General features: G+C 44.9%; 1 protein-coding gene across 1 annotated transcript in view; it reads right to left on the reverse strand.

Moving 5' to 3' along the window:
* LOC309559485 (cytochrome P450 2C23-like) overlaps nt 1–18,380 on the reverse strand; it is a 101,150-nt gene extending 82,770 nt beyond the window's left edge. The window contains exons 1-2 of the mRNA XM_082262759.1: nt 18,074–18,380; nt 4,399–4,561 (exon numbers count right to left, since the gene is read on the reverse strand). Of these exons, the coding sequence (XP_082118885.1) occupies nt 4,399–4,561; nt 18,074–18,247 (337 nt within the window). The 5' untranslated portion in view covers nt 18,248–18,380. The remainder of the gene's footprint in view (nt 1–4,398; nt 4,562–18,073) is intronic.
* Nucleotides 18,381–18,882: the final 502 nt, after the last annotated feature.

Below are 18,882 nucleotides of genomic sequence, written 5' to 3' on the forward strand. Positions count from 1 at the left end.
TATCAAATTATATATGTTCCCCCGCGTTTTTCCTACATAGGGGGCTATTTAAATATTGTTTTGTTTAGCCTAACTGTTTATCTATTATACATTGTTTGTCCATAGATAAATTTGGGCTTCCCATATTTCTTCAACTTAATACTGTGGCTGTTTCTTGCTCCATTGCCTATACCTTACTACGAATGGTATGAAAGACCATTGCTGATGGTCTATCGTCTCACCTATCCCTGACATCATTTGTAGTGTCCTGTAGCTCTTGTTTTCTATATATATGTCCTGGTGACCCCCCACAACCAGGACACTGTTTATACATACTGTATGTGAGACACTGAGTGATATATTAATTCACAGGTATGCTCCTACCCTCTTTGTCCTGGACAAAGGTGCGGCTGCTGGCTGTGGGTTCTGATGCCCCTATGCCTGCCCGCAGACTGTTTTTAATTGTATTTGCATGATCCAATGCAATATTGTAAGTATTATGATCAATTAAAGGAATGTTTTGTTTATGATTGAATGATATACCACATGTACTTATACAATTCTTGTTTTCTTATATAATACCTCTAGTGTTGCTCCACTGTGCCATACTGGGTCCTGCAGAAGCTGTGTTATTGGCAAAATGTTGACCTGGCAGTTCAGGTTGCCGGAAGAATATATTACTCTGAATGTTATTACAGTGTATATGTTCTGATATTTATATACGCCTAGTCTTCCGGGACCAAAGTCGAGTGTATCTTGCAACATTTAGCTGTGGATCCATATTAGGCCTTTTTGGCCTCTTTTTAAATGTATTTTGTACAATAAAGTTTATTTTTTATGCCTACTCCTCCTTTATTTTCCTATGTCTCCTGTACTGAGCCTTTAAAGTCCGCCTAGTTAGGCAGGTTCCTGCTTATCTGGCCCTGCAGTTTTTTGCGTTAAATGTACAGTGTCTCTCTGTGAAACAAGATGTCTTGTATCACTGCACACCTTCCTTGTTGTATGTTGCATTTAGGAGGGACACTTCTGAGCCTGTGCCCTTGCCAGCGGTCCGGTAGTACATTTGTTACCTCACTTCCAGTGACAGAATAGGTGCCCACTGTGCACATAGCGTGGACCTCATGCGTGCACGTAAATAACTCTTCCACTCTCGTGTACCATGCAGCTAGGCTGTGGGGTTTCTGTATTGTGGGTTCAGTCCTGGGACTTTGGGGAACCGAATCCTAGGGAGGGAGCCAGAACACGACCCCCTCGCTACCAGAGGACCAGGTACCCCACTTCATAACAGGCTGCTATTTGCTTTCCATCAGTCCTTGGTTACCTGTGGCAACTGTTCGCTTCCTTCACACCATCTGGCAAGGTAACCTTTTGCAGTGGCCTTGCTTCTGCACCCCATATGCGCTTTACATCTGTTCTTCTGATATGCCATGTACCACTATGCACCCCTTTGAATAACTTCAGACTAGCCTTGTTACAGTTAACAACTTTACTGAAGATTCAGTAATGCAGTTTAACAGCACAGCAAAGCACACATGAAACAGAGTCCAGATCTAATTACCCAATGCAGGCTGCCTGGGTTTATACCTTCCAGAGAAGCAAGGTATATTTAGCAAGAGTCCTATAATGATAGGTTCCTAGTCCAGGGAGAATCCCAGCAAGGTGACCCAGAAGGGAGCCATGGGCTCCAGTAGGACTTCCTGTTGCAGCAGTTCTTCCTCTGTGATTCCCATGTGGAAGAAAAAATGCTTGCTCTGAGCCCTCCCCTGATATTTATTTGGCTTACAGCAGGGGACAGGACTAGGAAAAAGTCTAGACACAGTTAACCCCTTCCCATCCTAGGCTGTAACTGTCTGCATAGCTACACAGTGCAATTAATAAATCAGCAGAAATACATGCCATCTCTTCTGCAAATCCTAGCTATATCAACCTTCTGTTTATCTTTGTCTACAGTTCAAGGCTTTGTTTTCAGCAAAGATGGTTGTGCAATGACCCATATTTCTGAAACCTTACAAAAAAAACAGTTTACACTAAAGCATTATCACACATTACATAAACCAAAAATAAATTATGCGAACTATACCACTTGAATGAGCTATTCAAAGAATGGCCAACCTTTCTTAGTGTAGCACTACTCACGTAGGAGCTGCCGGAATTACTTGTACAGGTTTTCCCAACTTCAGCCCCGCAGCCAGCCACACAACAAGCTCATTCACTCTTCTCCAAAAAAACAGTCTAGGGGATGATGTTTTTTTTTGTTTTTTTTGGAGGATTTGGATGGGGATGAAGGTAGTGGTTGGATAATACAAGAATGATAACTATGTACACTGAGGACTTAATCTTCCTTTCTGCTTTAAGCAGTAGTATAACAAGTACAGTAAAGTCCCTTCTCTTTACTGGACAATATCTGGACAGAGCTCTTCAGGACACCAGCCGGTGTCATCTTTAAATAGACCCACAGCTGACAACAGGTATAACTGATCACCAGAGGGATAGCTAGAGCACAAGGTCCCCAAGATCCAGCAATGTCTGTATTCACAAGGCCCAAGGACCGATGGATGCCACCCTACAATCTTCCAAGTGATGCCCTGCAGTAATACCAGACATATCTGTAGTGGGCAGCTCCCCACAGTCAGCTTCTTCTAAGTTCCTGGGTCTCTGCTTTCTTCCCTCAGGTCATCCACCTGAGGCCTCCACATGTTAGCCTATGCCTGAGAGGGCAGTGTGCTCCTCTTAAGCTGGGCTCCACCACTCTGGGACAAGGCCCAGAGCTTTGTGTGCTCACTGAATAAATACAGTCTCCCAGCATGCCATCAGAGCCTGCCTCTCTGGGATTGGCTGGGGCTGTATCAATATTCATGCTGCCATCTGCATAGCTTCACACCTACTATCCATAAACTTCTCCATTCTCCTGGAAACAGAGGAAGCTATAGGCCAGACTAGCAGCAGCTGAACACACTGAGCAGACCTAAATAGCAGATTCACTGGGTACAGTGAGCAGAATATGCTTTTGCCTACCAAATAATTATTAGGCATTTTGACAAGGCACCCCCGAAGAAACCTTAAGGCACCCCAGTGTGCCTGGGCACCCTGGTTGAAAAAGGTTGTTATAGATGACCGAGGACATCTATAACGTGTCCAAAGGGTGGTAATAAATAGCGCATACTCAGACTGGTCCTGGGACCAACCCTGTTCAGTTTATTCATAAACAGCATTGAGGACGGGATCAGTAGATCTATATTAGTTTTTGCAGACGACACAAAATTGGGCAGGGCAATAACTGCACAGCATGAAGCAGATATCCTACAGAATGACCTGGACAAAATAACGGAGTGGGCAACGACATGGCAAATGAGGTTTAATGTTGAGAAGTGTAAGGTTTTGCACTTGGGGACTAAAAGCATAAAAACACAATACACTTTAGGGGGGAACCTTTGGGGGAATCAAAAATGGAGAAAGATCTGGGAGTCCTGGTAGAAGATAGACTAAGCAATAGCATGCAATGAATGTCAAGCGGCAGCTGCCAAAGCCGGCAGAATATTAGCATGCATAAAGAAAGGGATGTATTCCAGAGATAAGACTATAATCCTACCACTTTATAAAACTCTGGTCAGACCACATCTGGAGTATTCTGTCCAGTTCTGGTCGCCGGTCCTCAGGAGGGATGTGTTGGAGCTGGAGAAAGTCCAGAGAAGGACAACTAAGCTAATTAGGGGATTGGAGAACCTTAATTATGAAGAGCGTCTGCAATCGCTTGATTTATTCTCCCTGGAGAAGAGACGCCTGAGAGGGGACATGATACCAATTTATAAATATCTCAATGGTGATCTCAGCATAGAAAAAAAGCTATTCTGTCGGAAGGATTGCATGAGGACTAGAGGGCATACAATGCGATTAGAGGAGAAGCGTTTTAACCTCAGGCAACGAGGGGGGTTCTTTACTGTTAGGGCTACAAGATTGTGGAATTCTCTACCACAAGAGGTGGTTTCTGCGGGAAGTATGGTGGCTTTCAAAAGACTCTTAGACGTACATCTCAAGAATCAGAACATTCAGGGGTATGCAAGATGATTACGGCCACACACACCTACACAGGTTGAACTGGATGGACTATTGTCTTTATTCAACCTCACCTACTATGTACCTATGTAACTATGTAAGGACCATCTGGTCCTCGGTCAGCTCTATGGTAAACGTCTGCTGCCTTTTCCTGCTGGCCAATCGCATGGGATGGCTGCTATGATTGTTTTTACAGTGCAGGTAATCGCTGGAAGAAAAAAGATTTCTGAATGGTGCCTGTAGCTGCACCCATCATTCAGATATCTCCACTGAAAGCCCAGGACATCATATGATGTTCAGCGGCATGGAAGTAGAATACATAACCAAAATGAATCACTTCAGCAAAATGTACAACCTATCTCTTACCGTATCCCTTGAAAGCTATCTCTGAAATGGCTAATTTAGCTCTATCACTGAAAACCTCTCCGTTATCGATGAAGGCTTCTCTCACCACATCATAACCGTTCAACACCACCGCCTTATCCTGGCCCAGATGAACCATTGATACCGGGCCATATTTAGTGCCAAGCTGAAAATGCAAAAAGAAGAGAGTCCAATTAATCCAATTTTCAGGATTCTACCTTTCAACCTACCTTCGAGTGGTATCAAACCCAAAGACGAAAAATGATTATATTGTAGCCTATCAATTATTAAATGGTGGCTGAATTTGTTTCCTTTTTTAGCTTTTTCCTTTATTTTCATCTGATGATCTGGCCAGTAAGTCTGTTGTTTTTCAACTTCCTTTAACCAGCTTAGGTCCACCCCATATAACTTTTAATGCTACAGGGCAGCAGTGCGCCAGATCATGTATATATACTGTACGTGACCTGACACTTCCGGGTAGGGGGCACGCATGCACGCCGCCGATGGCTCGCTTTTGCTGTGATTACACACAGCAGAAGCCAATCGTGGGCGCACAGTACCTGGTGTCCTCCGACACCCGCCAATCGTTAGGCAGAGAGGCAGAACAGCGATGTGCCTATGTAAACAAGGCAGATCACTGTTCTGTCAGGAGGGAAGGGATGACATTTGTGTCCCTGCAAGCAGGGAATAAATTCCATCTCTTCCACTAGTAAAAGCACCTCCCACAGTATAGTTAAGCACTGGCTAGGCACACATTTAACCCTTTGAGCGCTCCCTGATGTTAACCCCTTCCCAGGCCAGTGTCATTAGTAAAGTGACACCAGGGAAGAATATCCCCCCTGGGATTTTTTAGGCAACCACATGAAAAATGTGTTTGGTAAATAAACAAAATACCATTTGGAATAAAAACAAGAAAATCTGCGGCCTGTTGGTGTATAAGAAGTACATAATGGCATCATTTGTACATAAATGAAAAAGGCTTATGAACAGAACATAGTTGATATAGATGAATTATGCGAAGGAACACCCTACGCATTTCAATTAATTTTGTTGAGGGATGTTGCCAAATCTAAATACAATGAATGTCTCCTGTTTGGTTTAATTTTAGTAAAGAGGCAGTGCTTTGGGGGTGCACTACATGTATTTATTTATTTTCACTTCTGAAATCAGAGATTAACTGCTTGCCAACTGCATCATGGGGATTGTAAGGCGGCAAAGCTGCTCTCCTGCGCGTACCTAGTATGTGACCTGGCACCTCCAGGCAGGGAGAGCACGCCGCTGGTGTGCTGCTTCTGCTGTGATTTGTCACAGCAGAGGCTGATCAGCGGGGGCCGGCGAATTGATGTCCGATTGTTGGGCAGAGACATAGAATGAAGCTCTGCCTATGTAAACAAGGCAGAGCTCTGTTCTGACAGGAGAGAAGGGATGGATTTCCTTTCCCTGATAAAATCCATCACTTCGCTTAGTGAAAGCACCTCACATAGTACACACAAACACCAGCTAGGAACACATTTAACCCTTTGATCGCCCTAGCTGTTTAACCCCTTCCCAGCCAGTGTCATTAGAACAGTGACAGGGCATATTATTAGCACTGATCACTGTATTAGTGTCACTGGTCCCCAAAAAGTGTCAAAAGTGTCAGAATATCCGCCATAGTACAATACTAGTAAGAAAAAATAAAAATAAATAAAACTATGTAGATGCTTTATCTTAAAGAGGTTGTAAATAGTGTTGAGCGAACACGGACTGTATTATTCGTGTTCGTACCGAATAATTGGATTTTTTGTACCCGAACACGGACACGGACACTTTACTGTATGTTCGGGTAAAAATCCGTGTTCGGTCGTTTTATTTCCGGGTTTTGCATGCTTTGGCGCTCTTTTCATGGCGGGCTTTCAACAGCCAATCAACAATCGTTTAACTGGTGTGCCTTAAGCCATCCCAGCCATGCCTGCAAATGTCTCAGTAGCTGTGATTGGCCGTCTGAAGCATGTGACCAAGTCTTTATAAGTTCGAGGCAGCCGCAGCGGCGTCATTATGCTGCTTAGATTCAGGGACAGAGCACACATCAACGTGCTGGCTGCTGATTAGGGAAAGATAGGCAGGAAAAAACCATTTGTGTCCGGATAGAATTGAGGGACAGGTCGGAGTGTTTAGGCAGGGCGAGTTGCAGGCATTTTAGGGATAGAGTCTGCTGAATTATATAGGGTCAGTGTCTTCTACAAACTACAATCGATATTGCTGTGTGGGGGGTGGGGTGAATCTGCACTCAATCCTGATCTACGATCTCTTCTCAATCCTGTTAGGGACAGAGTCTGCTGAATTTTAGGGAAACTGTGTTCTACAAACTACAATCGATATTGCTGTGTGGGGGGTGGGGTGAATCTGCACTCAATCCTGATCTACGATCTCTTCTCAATCCTGTTAGGGACAGAGTCTGCTGAATTTTAGGGAAACTGTGTTCTACAAACTACAATCGATATTGCTGTGTGGTGTGGGATTGGAGATAGGCAGGTGTCAGTGATCCACATCCATTTTTCTGTGTGTGAGCTGCAGTGAACACAATCTTTTTGGGCTGCAGTGAACACAATCTTTTTGGGCTGCAGTGAACACAATCTTTTTGGGCTGCAGTGAACACAATCTTTTTGGGCTGCAGTGAACACAATCTTTTTGGGGTGCAGTGAACAAAATCTTTTTGGGGTGCAGTGAACACAATCCTTTTTGGTGTGCAGTGAACACAATCTTTGTGGGGTGCAGTGAACAAAATCCTTTGTGGGGTGCAGTGAACACAATCTTTTTGGGGTGCAGTGAACAAAATCCTTTTTGGGGTGCAGTGAACAACATCCTTTTTGGGGTGCAGTGAACACAATCTTTTTGGGGTGCAGTGAACAAAATCCTTTGTGGGGTGCAGTGAACACAATCTTTTTGGGGTGCAGTGAACACAATCTTTTTGGGGTGGAGTGAACAACATCCTTTTTGGGGTGCAGTGAACAAAATCCTTTTTGGGGTGCAGTGAACAAAATCCTTTTTGGGGTGCAGTGAACACAATCTTTTTGGGGTGCAGTGAACACAATCTTTGTGGGGTGCAGTGAACACAATCTTTTTGGGGTGGAGTGAACAACATCCTTTTTGGGGTGCAGTGAACAACATCCTTTTTGGGGTGCAGTGAACACAATCTTTTTGGGGTGCAGTGAACACAATCTTTGTGGGGTACAGTGAACAGAATCTTTGTGGGGTGCAGTGAACACAATCTTTGGGGGGTACAGTGAACACAATCTTTGTGAGGTGCAGTGAACACAATCTTTGTGGGGTGCAGTGAACACAATCATTGTGGGGTGCAGTGAACTCAATCTTTGTGGGGTACAGTGAACACAATCTCATACTGAAGGTTTGAGGGTGCTGCCTGTTCCATACTCCCCCTACTCCTCATCTAGCCTTTTAGGGGTACAAACAATAGTAATTGGGGCCTAGTGTGGTTGTGTACGTGTGATATACATACACTTTTTTGGGATCATATTTTCTATTCCGCTATTTAATCAAAAACCTTTGGGGATCAGTTAAATTGGGGGATAGTCTGTGTTGGTACGTGTGAGAGAGATCCACCTTTCCAAGTTGTTGGGGTTCATCTCATACTTCTGAAGGTTTGAGGGTGCTGCCTGTTCCATACTCCCCCTACTCCTAGCCTTTTAGGGGTACAAACAATAGTAATTGGGGCCTAGTGTGGTTGTGTACGTGTGATATACATACACTTTTTTGGGATCATATTTTCTATTCCGCTATTTAATCAAAAACCTTTGGGGATCAGTTAAATTGGGGGATAGTCTGTGTTGGTACGTGTGAGAGAGATCCACCTTTCCAAGTTGTTGGGGTTCATCTCATACTTCTGAAGGTTTGAGGGTGCTGCCTGTTCCATACTCCCCCTACTCCTAGCCTTTTAGGGGTACAAACAATAGTAATTGGGGCCTAGTGTGGTTGTGTACGTGTGATATACATACACTTTTTTGGGATCATATTTTCTATTCCGCTATTTAATCAAAAACCTTTGGGGATCAGTTAAATTGGGGGATAGTCTGTGTTGGTACGTGTGAGAGAGATCCACCTTTCCAAGTTGTTGGGGTTCATCTCATACTTCTGAAGGTTTGAGGGTGCTGCCTGTTCCATACTCCCCCTACTCCTAGCCTTTTAGGGGTACAAACAATAGTAATTGGGGCCTAGTGTGGTTGTGTACGTGTGATATACATACACTTTTTTGGGATCATATTTTCTATTCCGCTATTTAATCAAAAACCTTTGGGGATCAGTTAAATTGGGGGATAGTCTGTGTTGGTACGTGTGAGAGAGATCCACCTTTCCAAGTTGTTGGGGTTCATCTCATACTTCTGAAGGTTTGAGGGTGCTGCCTGTTCCATACTCCCCCTACTCCTAGCCTTTTAGGGGTACAAACAATAGTAATTGGGGCCTAGTGTGGTTGTGTACGTGTGATATACATACACTTTTTTGGGATCATATTTTCTATTCCGCTATTTAATCAAAAACCTTTGGGGATCAGTTAAATTGGGGGATAGTCTGTGTTGGTACGTGTGAGAGAGATCCACCTTTCCAAGTTGTTGGGGTTCATCTCATACTTCTGAAGGTTTGAGGGTGCTGCCTGTTCCATACTCCCCCTACTCCTAGCCTTTTAGGGGTACAAACAATAGTAATTGGGGCCTAGTGTGGTTGTGTACGTGTGATATACATACACTTTTTTGGGATCATATTTTCTATTCCGCTATTTAATCAAAAACCTCTGGGGATCAGTTAAATTGGGGGATAGTCTGTGTTGGTACGTGTGAGAGAGATCCACCTTTCCAAGTTGTTGGGGTTCATCTCATACTTCTGAAGGTTTGAGGGTGCTGCCTGTTCCATACTCCCCCTACTCCTAGCCTTTTAGGGGTACAAACAATAGTAATTGGGGCCTAGTGTGGTTGTGTACGTGTGATATACATACACTTTTTGGGATCATATTTTCTATTCCGCTATTTAATCAAAAACCTCTGGGGATCAGTTAAATTGGGGGATAGTCTGTGTTGGTACGTGTGAGAGAGATCCACCTTTCCAAGTTGTTGGGGTTCATCTCATACTTCTGAAGGTTTGAGGGTGCTGCCTGTTCCATACTCCCCCTACTCCTAGCCTTTTAGGGGTACAAACAATAGTAATTGGGGCCTAGTGTGGTTGTGTACGTGTGATATACATACACTTTTTTGGGATCATATTTTCTATTCCGCTATTTAATCAAAAACCTCTGGGGATCAGTTAAATTGGGGGATAGTCTGTGTTGGTACGTGTGAGAGAGATCCACCTTTCCAAGTTGTTGGGGTTCATCTCATACTTCTGAAGGTTTGAGGGTGCTGCCTGTTCCATACTCCCCCTACTCCTAGCCTTTTAGGGGTACAAACAATAGTAATTGGGGCCTAGTGTGGTTGTGTACGTGCGAGATACATACACTTTTTTTGATCATATTTCCTATTCCGCTATTCAATAAAAACCTTTGAGGATCAATTGAATTGCGGGATAGTCTGTGTCGGTACGTGTGAGAGAGATCCACCTTTCCAAGTTGTTGGGGTTCATCTCATACTTCTGAAGGTTTGAGGGTGCTGCCTGTTCCATACCCCCCCTACTCCTCATCTAGCCTTTTAGGGGTACAAACAATAGTAATTGGGGCCTAGTGTGGTTGTGTACGTGCGAGATACATACACTTTTTTTGATCATATTTCCTATTCCGCTATTCAATAAAAACCTTTGAGGATCAATTGAATTGCGGGATAGTCTGTGTCGGTACGTGTGAGAGAGATCCACCTTTCCAAGTTGTTGGGGTTCATCTCATACTTCTGAAGGTTTGAGGGTGCTGCCTGTTCCATACCCCCCCTACTCCTCATCTAGCCTTTTAGGGGTACAAACAATAGTAATTGGGGCCTAGTGTGGTTGTGTACGTGCGAGATACATACACTTTTTTTGATCATATTTCCTATTCCGCTATTCAATAAAAACCTTTGAGGATCAATTGAATTGCGGGATAGTCTGTGTCGGTACGTGTGAGAGAGATCCACCTTTCCAAGTTGTTGGGGTTCATCTCATACTTCTGAAGGTTTGAGGGTGCTGCCTGTTCCATACCCCCCCTACTCCTCATCTAGCCTTTTAGGGGTACAAACAATAGTAATTGGGGCCTAGTGTGGTTGTGTACGTGCGAGATACATACACTTTTTTTGATCATATTTCCTATTCCGCTATTCAATAAAAACCTTTGAGGATCAATTGAATTGCGGGATAGTCTGTGTCGGTACGTGTGAGAGAGATCCACCTTTCCAAGTTGTTGGGGTTCATCTCATACTTCTGAAGGTTTGAGGGTGCTGCCTGTTCCATACCCCCCCTACTCCTCATCTAGCCTTTTAGGGGTACAAACAATAGTAATTGGGGCCTAGTGTGGTTGTGTACGTGCGAGATACATACACTTTTTTTGATCATATTTCCTATTCCGCTATTCAATAAAAACCTTTGAGGATCAATTGAATTGCGGGATAGTCTGTGTCGGTACGTGTGAGAGAGATCCACCTTTCCAAGTTGTTGGGGTTCATCTCATACTTCTGAAGGTTTGAGGGTGCTGCCTGTTCCATACCCCCCCTACTCCTCATCTAGCCTTTTAGGGGTACAAACAATAGTAATTGGGGCCTAGTGTGGTTGTGTACGTGCGAGATACATACACTTTTTTTGATCATATTTCCTATTCCGCTATTCAATAAAAACCTTTGAGGATCAATTGAATTGCGGGATAGTCTGTGTCGGTACGTGTGAGAGAGATCCACCTTTCCAAGTTGTTGGGGTTCATCTCATACTTCTGAAGGTTTGAGGGTGCTGCCTGTTCCATACTCCCCCTACTCCTCATCTAGCCTTTTAGGGGTACAAACAATAGTAATTGGGGCCTAGTGTGGTTGTGTACGTGTGATATACATACACTTTTTTTGGATCATATTTTCTATTCCGCTATTTAATTTAACTGGGCCTCCATGCGAGACCTGTGTGCCTTGTTGCGCTGTTTTGAGTACTCCACCAACATGGCCAGTGGCAATGACGCCGTTCTCAGCTTAACTATCCCACTTCTATGCCTCCTTGAAAAAACAATTCGGGCGATGATGGAAGAGGATGTGGCACAGGATGAGGAGGAGGAGGAGGATGAAGAGGTAACATTTCCAAGGCTTTCAGGGCAGTCATTCGCAAGGGGCTCCGAGGGTGGGTTCCTGCACACGCAAACGCCAGGGACGCAATTGTCCAGCAGGGGCACAGTTCTGGAGGATGAGGAGGATGAGGAGGAGGAGGAGCTGGAGGAGGAGATGGAACCATGTTCACAGCAGGGTGGCACCCAGGCCAGCTCATGGCCATCACTGGTGCGTGGCTGGGGGGATACAGAGGACACGGACCATACACCTCCCACAGAGGACAGCCTTTCGTTGCCTCTGGGCAGCCTGGCACACATGAGCGATTACATGCTGCAGTGTCTCCACAACGACCGCCGAGTTGCCCACATTCTAACTTGTGCTGATTACTGGGTGGCCACGCTGCTGGATCCCCGTTACAAGGACAACGTACCGTCCTTAATTCACTCACTGGAGCGCGATCGCAAGATGCGCGAGTACAAGCGCACGCTGGTAGACGCCATGCTGCTGGCATTCCCATCTGACAGCGGGGCCACAGTGGAAGCACAAGGCAGAGGAGGAGGAGGAGGAGGTCGCCAACGCAACCAGGGCACCGCCAGCACCTCAGAAGGCAGGGTTAGCATGGCCGAAATGTGGAAAAGCTTTGTCAGCACGCCACAACAAACAGCAGCACCAGCAGCTCAGATGGAACGTCTTAGCAGGAGGCAGCATTTTACCAACATGGTGGAGCAGTATGTGTGCACACGCCTACATGTAGTGAATGACGGGTCTGCCCCCTTCAACTTCTGGGTCTCCAAATTGGGCACATGGCCTGAGCTTGCCCTTTACGCCTTGGAGGTGCTGGCGTGCCCTGCAGCCAGTGTATTATCTGAACGGGTATTTAGCACGGCTGGGGGCGTTATAACAGACAAGCGCAGCCGCCTGTCCAGAGACAATGTGGACAAGCTCACGTTCATTAAAATGAACCAGGCATGGATCCCACGGGACTTTTCCGTACCTTATGCAGAATAGCAATGGATACCGACCTTACCCACCCATTGTTCCATTTTTGCTCTTTCTCACTCTTTTGGGGTGTACCCTCATTTAAAATTTGTGAAAAGAAGCAGTGTTGGCTACCTCGTCCTCCTCCTCAGGGCCAGATTAATGTAGGGTCTATTGGAGCTGCAGCTCCAGGCCCCTACCTTTTATATAGGCCCCGGGTTGGCCATATTCACTGTTACCGCTCTTCTGTCACTTGTAAACACAGAAGTCTGGCTTCTATGCTCGCTTCCCCAGGCAGCACCCTCAGAACCTCCCCACACAGCGTGAAGGCCGGACAAGGAGGGACAGTTGGCGATGCATGGATGTGTTTATGGGCTTCAGAGACAGCATCCCATGTTGAATTAGGCATGCATGGCTGCACCCTTCCTCCTCTGGGTGCATGGCAAGGCACGGCCCTAAGGCCCTTCAAAATCCTCAGCACCAAGCCCATGATGCTGTTAATCCGGCCCTGGTCCTCCTCCACCGCCGCTTCCACCTACACCGCCCATAGGTGTGCGCAGCCTATTGCATTAAGGTGTGCACCCCAAAGTTGAAATACACATGCATGTGTTTGCCAGCAGGGAGAGTAATGTATCGGGGCCATGTACCTGTAGGCAAGGAGAAATAGAGCAGAGCAGGTCCCAGGGAGATCTTTCCCATCTCCTCACTGGCAATGCTATGTGCCCTAGGTGATTAGGGTGTGCCCAGGCACACCCAGCACACCCTGTGCGCACGCCTATGTCACCGCCACATCCACCACCACCTCAACCTCCCTCCTACTCCATATGGGCCTCGTCCTTCAGAGATGAAGAAGAACATTGTTTTATTTTTCTGTTTTTTTTTGTTGTTTTAAGTTATTTCCCTATCCACATTTGTTTGCAGAGCACTTGCCATGCTCTTAATTACGTTTTGCTGCCATTTGCAGCACTCTAGCCCTTTCCTTTGGTGTTTTAGAGCCATTTTAGTGCCTTAAAGTTCGGGTCCCCATTGACTTCAATGGGGTTCGGTGTCCGGGAAAAGTTCGGTAAAAGTCCGGGACACGGACCCGGACTTTTTTTTAAAGTTCGGCCGAACCCGTCGAACACGGACATCTAGGTGTCCGCTCAACCCTAGTTGTAAACCCAAAAATAAAAATGAAGAGAAAAAAAAAAAACGCCTGTAAGACAAAGGCTAATGAGCTAGTATGTATCGCATACTAGCTCAATATGAGATACTTACCTTAGAACGAAGCCCCCGCAGTGCCGCCCGCTCAGCGTTGACACGGCCGACATTTTCGGTTTTCCTGCTTCCTGGTTTGCGTCCTCCGGTAATCTGATTGGCCAGAGGCCCAAGGACATTGCTCCCGCGCATGCGCTAGGGAGCCGCCGTTCACGGCACAGGGCTCTGAAGAAATGGCGCTGGTGGCCGTTCCTTCAGAGCGCATGCGCCGATGATGTCATCGGCTGCATTAAAAGAAAATATCTCCTAAATGGGGCAAGTTTAGGAGATATTTACAGTACCTATAGGTAAGCCTTATTAAAGGCTTACCTAAAGTAAAAGTTATAAGAGAGAGTTTACAACCTTTTTAATATTAAATGTGTGGGGGCAAAAAAGAGGACATCAATTTTTTTGGGGTACAGTGTTGCACAACTGCGCAATTGTCAGTTAAAGTAACGCAATGCCATATCGCAAAAAAATGGCCTGGTCATAAAGGGGGGTAAATCTTTCGGAGGTCAAGTGGGTAACAGACCAAGCTGTCCAGCAAAAGTGGAAGTTAGAGGCATAATACAAACCGTTTACCATTGACAGGGATGCTTACAATAATCAGCTTTTATTTATGTAAAAACCTTTATCCCAAAAGGAAACTTTTGCTGTAACTGCCTATAAAGTGTTTGCTGGAGTTCAATTTGTTAGTCAAATCCCTCTATATATACTAGTCTTCCCAACTCTACCCTCTCCCAGACTGACAGTGCTGGCTCTGTTGCCCCTCCATCCATAACAGAGACACCCTAAGACAAAAAATTTGTTACTGGACATATAATTTGGGGGAAAAAAAAGAAAAGACAAGCTAAAAACAGAAAATGAATACAGCCACCATATTAAAGTGATACTAAAGCTTTTTTGGTGTTATAATTACCTGCTCTGTGATGATGTATTGCTTACCCCTTCCACTGGCAATGTCCACTCCTTCTTCTGAATGCCCTCCAGTGCAGGCATGCTCTTGAGCAGAGCTGCGTGCATCCATAGACACACACAGTGCAGATAAGCCATGCTTCAGCTCCTTTCTCACAGGAGTTTGACAGCAGCAGGACCTAATGGCTGCCACTACTGCCTGTGTCCCCTGTGGGACCAAGAAAATGAGGTGCAGTGCTGCAGCCGGGATGTAGCCAGGAAAGTGTTTAGGGCCAGCAGGATCTAGAACAGGTAGTGGAGCATTTTTACCTTAACCACTTGCCGACCGCCCATCTCAGATATACTGCGGCAGGCTGGCTCGGCTACACAAACTGCCCCCATTAGAAAGCTGGGAAGCCGATCCATGGGACCCACGATTGCTCTCCGCTGAGATAGAACGACGGTCAGCTGTTGTAAACACAGCAGACCGTTGTTCTCTCTGGAATGATAACAGAGCACTTGTGATCCTCCTATTTAGAATTACAGGTCTCTGTGATGATTCCAGAAGTCCCTCCCCCTCACAGTTAGAAAACACTCCCCTATGCTCACACTTAACCCCCTGGGTTAAACCCTTCCATGCCAGTGCCATTAGTACAGTAACAGTGAATATTGCTAGCACTGATTACTGTAGTAATGTCACTGCTCCCCCCAAAAGTGCCAAAAATGTCAGTTAGGGGTCCGATCTGTCCGCCGCAATGTCGCAGCCCCGCTAAAAATTGCTGATCTCTGCCATTACTAGTAAAAAAAAATACAAAATAAAAATTACATAAATCTTTCCCCAAGTTTGTAGACGCAATAACTTTTGCACAAACCAATCAAAATACACTTATTGGGATTTTTTTTACCAAAATATCTAGCAGAATACAAATTGGCCTAAAATGAGGAAAAAAAATGTTTTTATTTTTTTTTGTTGGGGGGGGGGGGGGGGGGAATGTTATATAGCAGAATGGAAAAAAAAAATATATATATATATATTTTTTTTTTAAACTGTCGCTCTTTTTATGTTTATAGCGCAAAAAATACAACTTGCACGGGTGATCAAATACCACCAAAAGAAAGCTCTATTAGTGGGAAAAAGAGGACATCAATTTTAATTGGGTACAGCATCACACGATCGTGCAATTGTCAGTTAAAATAACGCAATGCCGAATCCCAAAAAATGGTCATTAAGGGGGCAAAACCTTCTGGTCCAGAAGTGGTTAAAGTATAACTAAAGGCAAAACTTTTTTTTTTTTTTTTTTTCTTTTTTGGATAGGAGAGAGGGATTAGAACACCTGTCAGTTTTTATTGTGGTCTGTGTCCCCGTTAGGGAGATTCACCCTCTCTATTTGTCCTGTTTACCATTAATATTGAAAGTGAAAGTAAAAGAACATTTCAAATTTTGGGTTGTCCCCAGACATGTAATGGAGGGAAATTCTTCCAATAGGAACACTAGCTCCCAAGGGATTCCCTTAACCACTTGACCTCCGGAAGATTTACCCGCCTTCCTAACCAGGCACTTTTCTTTGCGATACGCCACTCCGTTACTTTAAAGCAGTTCTAAAGTCAGAAGGTTTTTATTTTATTGCATTCTATGCATTAAGATACAAAGCCTTCTGTGTGTAGCAGCCTCCCCAGCACCCCTAATACTCAATCAGATTACCGGAGGACGCAAACCAGGAAGCGGGAAAACCGAAAATGTCGGCCGTGTCAACGCTGAGCGGGCGGCACTGTGGGGGCTTCGTTCTAAGGTAAGTATCTCATATTGAGCTAATATGCGATACATACTAGCTCATTATGCCTTTGTCTTACAGGGTTTTTTTTTTTTCTCTTCATTTTTATTTTTGGGTTTACAACCTCTTTAAGATAAAGCATCTACATAGTTTTATTTATTTTTATTTTTTCTTACTAGTATTGTACTATGGCGGATATTCTGACACTTTTGACACTTTTTGGGGACCAATGACACTAATACAGTGATCAGTGCTAAAAATGTGCACTGTATTCTAATGACACTGGGTGGGAAGGGGTTAACATCAGGGGTGATCAAAGGGTTAAATGTGTGCCTAGCCAGTGTTTATGTGCACTGTGGGAGGTGCTTTTACCATCCCTTCCTTCCTATCAGAATGGCGATCTGCCTTGTTTACATAGGCAGATGACCGTTATATCTCTCTGGCTGGCAATGGGCATTCCGGAGACATCAGGTACCCTGCACCTGCCAATCGGCTTTCCCTCTGTGTAATCACAGTGGAAGCGTGCCGGCAGCGGTGTGAATTCGTGCCCCCTGTGTGGAAGTGTAAGATCACGTATATGTACGTGATCTGGCGCACAGGTGCCGCCCTGCAGCAGTAAAACTGCATTAGGTCGAACCTGAAGCAGTTTTTTGCAGGGATTTCCTCTTATATCCTCTTTGGCTTTGGGACAGAAAGTAAATGGAAATCTCCCCAATGGGGCACAGATTGTGAAGGAGTGTGTCTATGGGAATGTTTGACTATTCTTCCAGAAGCGCATTAGTGAGGTCAGGTATTGATGTTGAACGAGAAGGCTTGGCTCGCAGTCTCCTCTAATTCATCCCAAAGGTGTTCTATCGGGATGAGGTCAGGCAAGTCAAGTTCCTCCACCCCAAACTCTCTCATCCATGTCTTTATAGACCTTTGTGCACTGGGGCGCAGTTATGTGGGAACAGGAAGGGGTCATCCCCAAACACTTCCCACAAAGTTGGGAGCATGAAATTGTCCAAAATGTCTTGGTATGCTGACATCTTAAGAGTTCCCTTTACTGGAACCAAGGGGCCAAGCCCAACCTCTAAAAAACAGCCCCACACTATAATCCCCCCTCCACCAAATGATCTGGACCGGTGCACAAAGCAAGGTCCATAAAGACATGGATGAGCGAGTTTGGGGTGGAGAAACTTGACTGGTCTGCACAGAGTCCTGACCTCAACCCAATAAAACACCTTTCGGATGAATTAGAGTGGAGACTGTGAGCCTTCTCATCCAACATCAGTCCCTGACCTCACAAATGCACTTCTGAAAGAATGGTCAAACATTCCCATAGACACACTCCTAAACCTTGTGGACAGCCTTCCCAGGAGAGCTGAAGCTGTTAAAGCTGCAAAGGGTGGGCCAACTCAATATTGAACCCTACAGACTAAAACTAGGATGCCATTAAAGTTTATGTGTGCGTAAAGGCAGGCGTCCCAATACTTTTGACAATATTGTGTATGTAGGTGTTAACGTGTATTGCGGTAATGCATGCCATTGCAAGTGTGAAGCCAAAGTAATAGCCTGGATATCACTTTTCACATTGCTGAAAAACAGGAAGGCGTAATCCGCACTGACCTGTACAAAGGATTGGACTATATCCTTGAAATTAATCTGCAGGATGTTTCCCAGAAGAGGAAGAGGGGTCGGACCGGGGGGCAGGGCGGATTGCCTGTTCCTTCTCACCCAGACTGTCAACAAGAATGTCACAAAGAAGATGAGGATCAACGTCCCAACCCCTGAAAGATCCATGCCTGGATTGTCACTGCCACATCTGTCCTGAAGGGAACCCTGACGCTTAGTGCAGACTTCAACTTTTAAACAGAAACTTTGCTCGTCTGGCTATGATCCTAAATGATAATACTTCCCTGCTTCAGCCTGAGCAATCCCCTCCCCTCTTCACGAGGATTTGGCAGCTCGCCAGCTCTGGTTGTATAAGCATGGAGGCACTCATTACGTAATGCATGCAATCATCAGCAAGAAGGAACAGTCTTTTCAGTTCTAAAGACAAGAAAAAAAAAAAAAAACTAGCATACGTTACACAACAACCATAATCCAACTAAGACAAAATCTGATACTTTATGAGAAGAGCACTGGTCTGTACGCAACTATAACAGCCAATCGTAGTTTCACTTTGTCATATTAAAGTGATTATGTACCAAATACAGTAAATAACAAAATAAATAAATTCATTAATCTTTGACTATGGAAGAAAAAACTAAATAAATAAATGCAGTGCACCCCCGAGTCAGCCGTTGGCTTTGCTGGTCCCGTTTCCCCAAACTTAGTGTGCACACAACCAGGCATGCGGCACTTTCTTTTTTCTCATTGGCTCAAATAAACCGTCTAGAAGTGTCTTTTTTACGTTTATTTATAAAGAAAAAAAG

Source organism: Pelophylax lessonae (assembly GCF_965119305.1).
Source record: "Pelophylax lessonae genome assembly, chromosome: 7".
Taxonomy (NCBI): domain Eukaryota; kingdom Metazoa; phylum Chordata; class Amphibia; order Anura; family Ranidae; genus Pelophylax; species Pelophylax lessonae.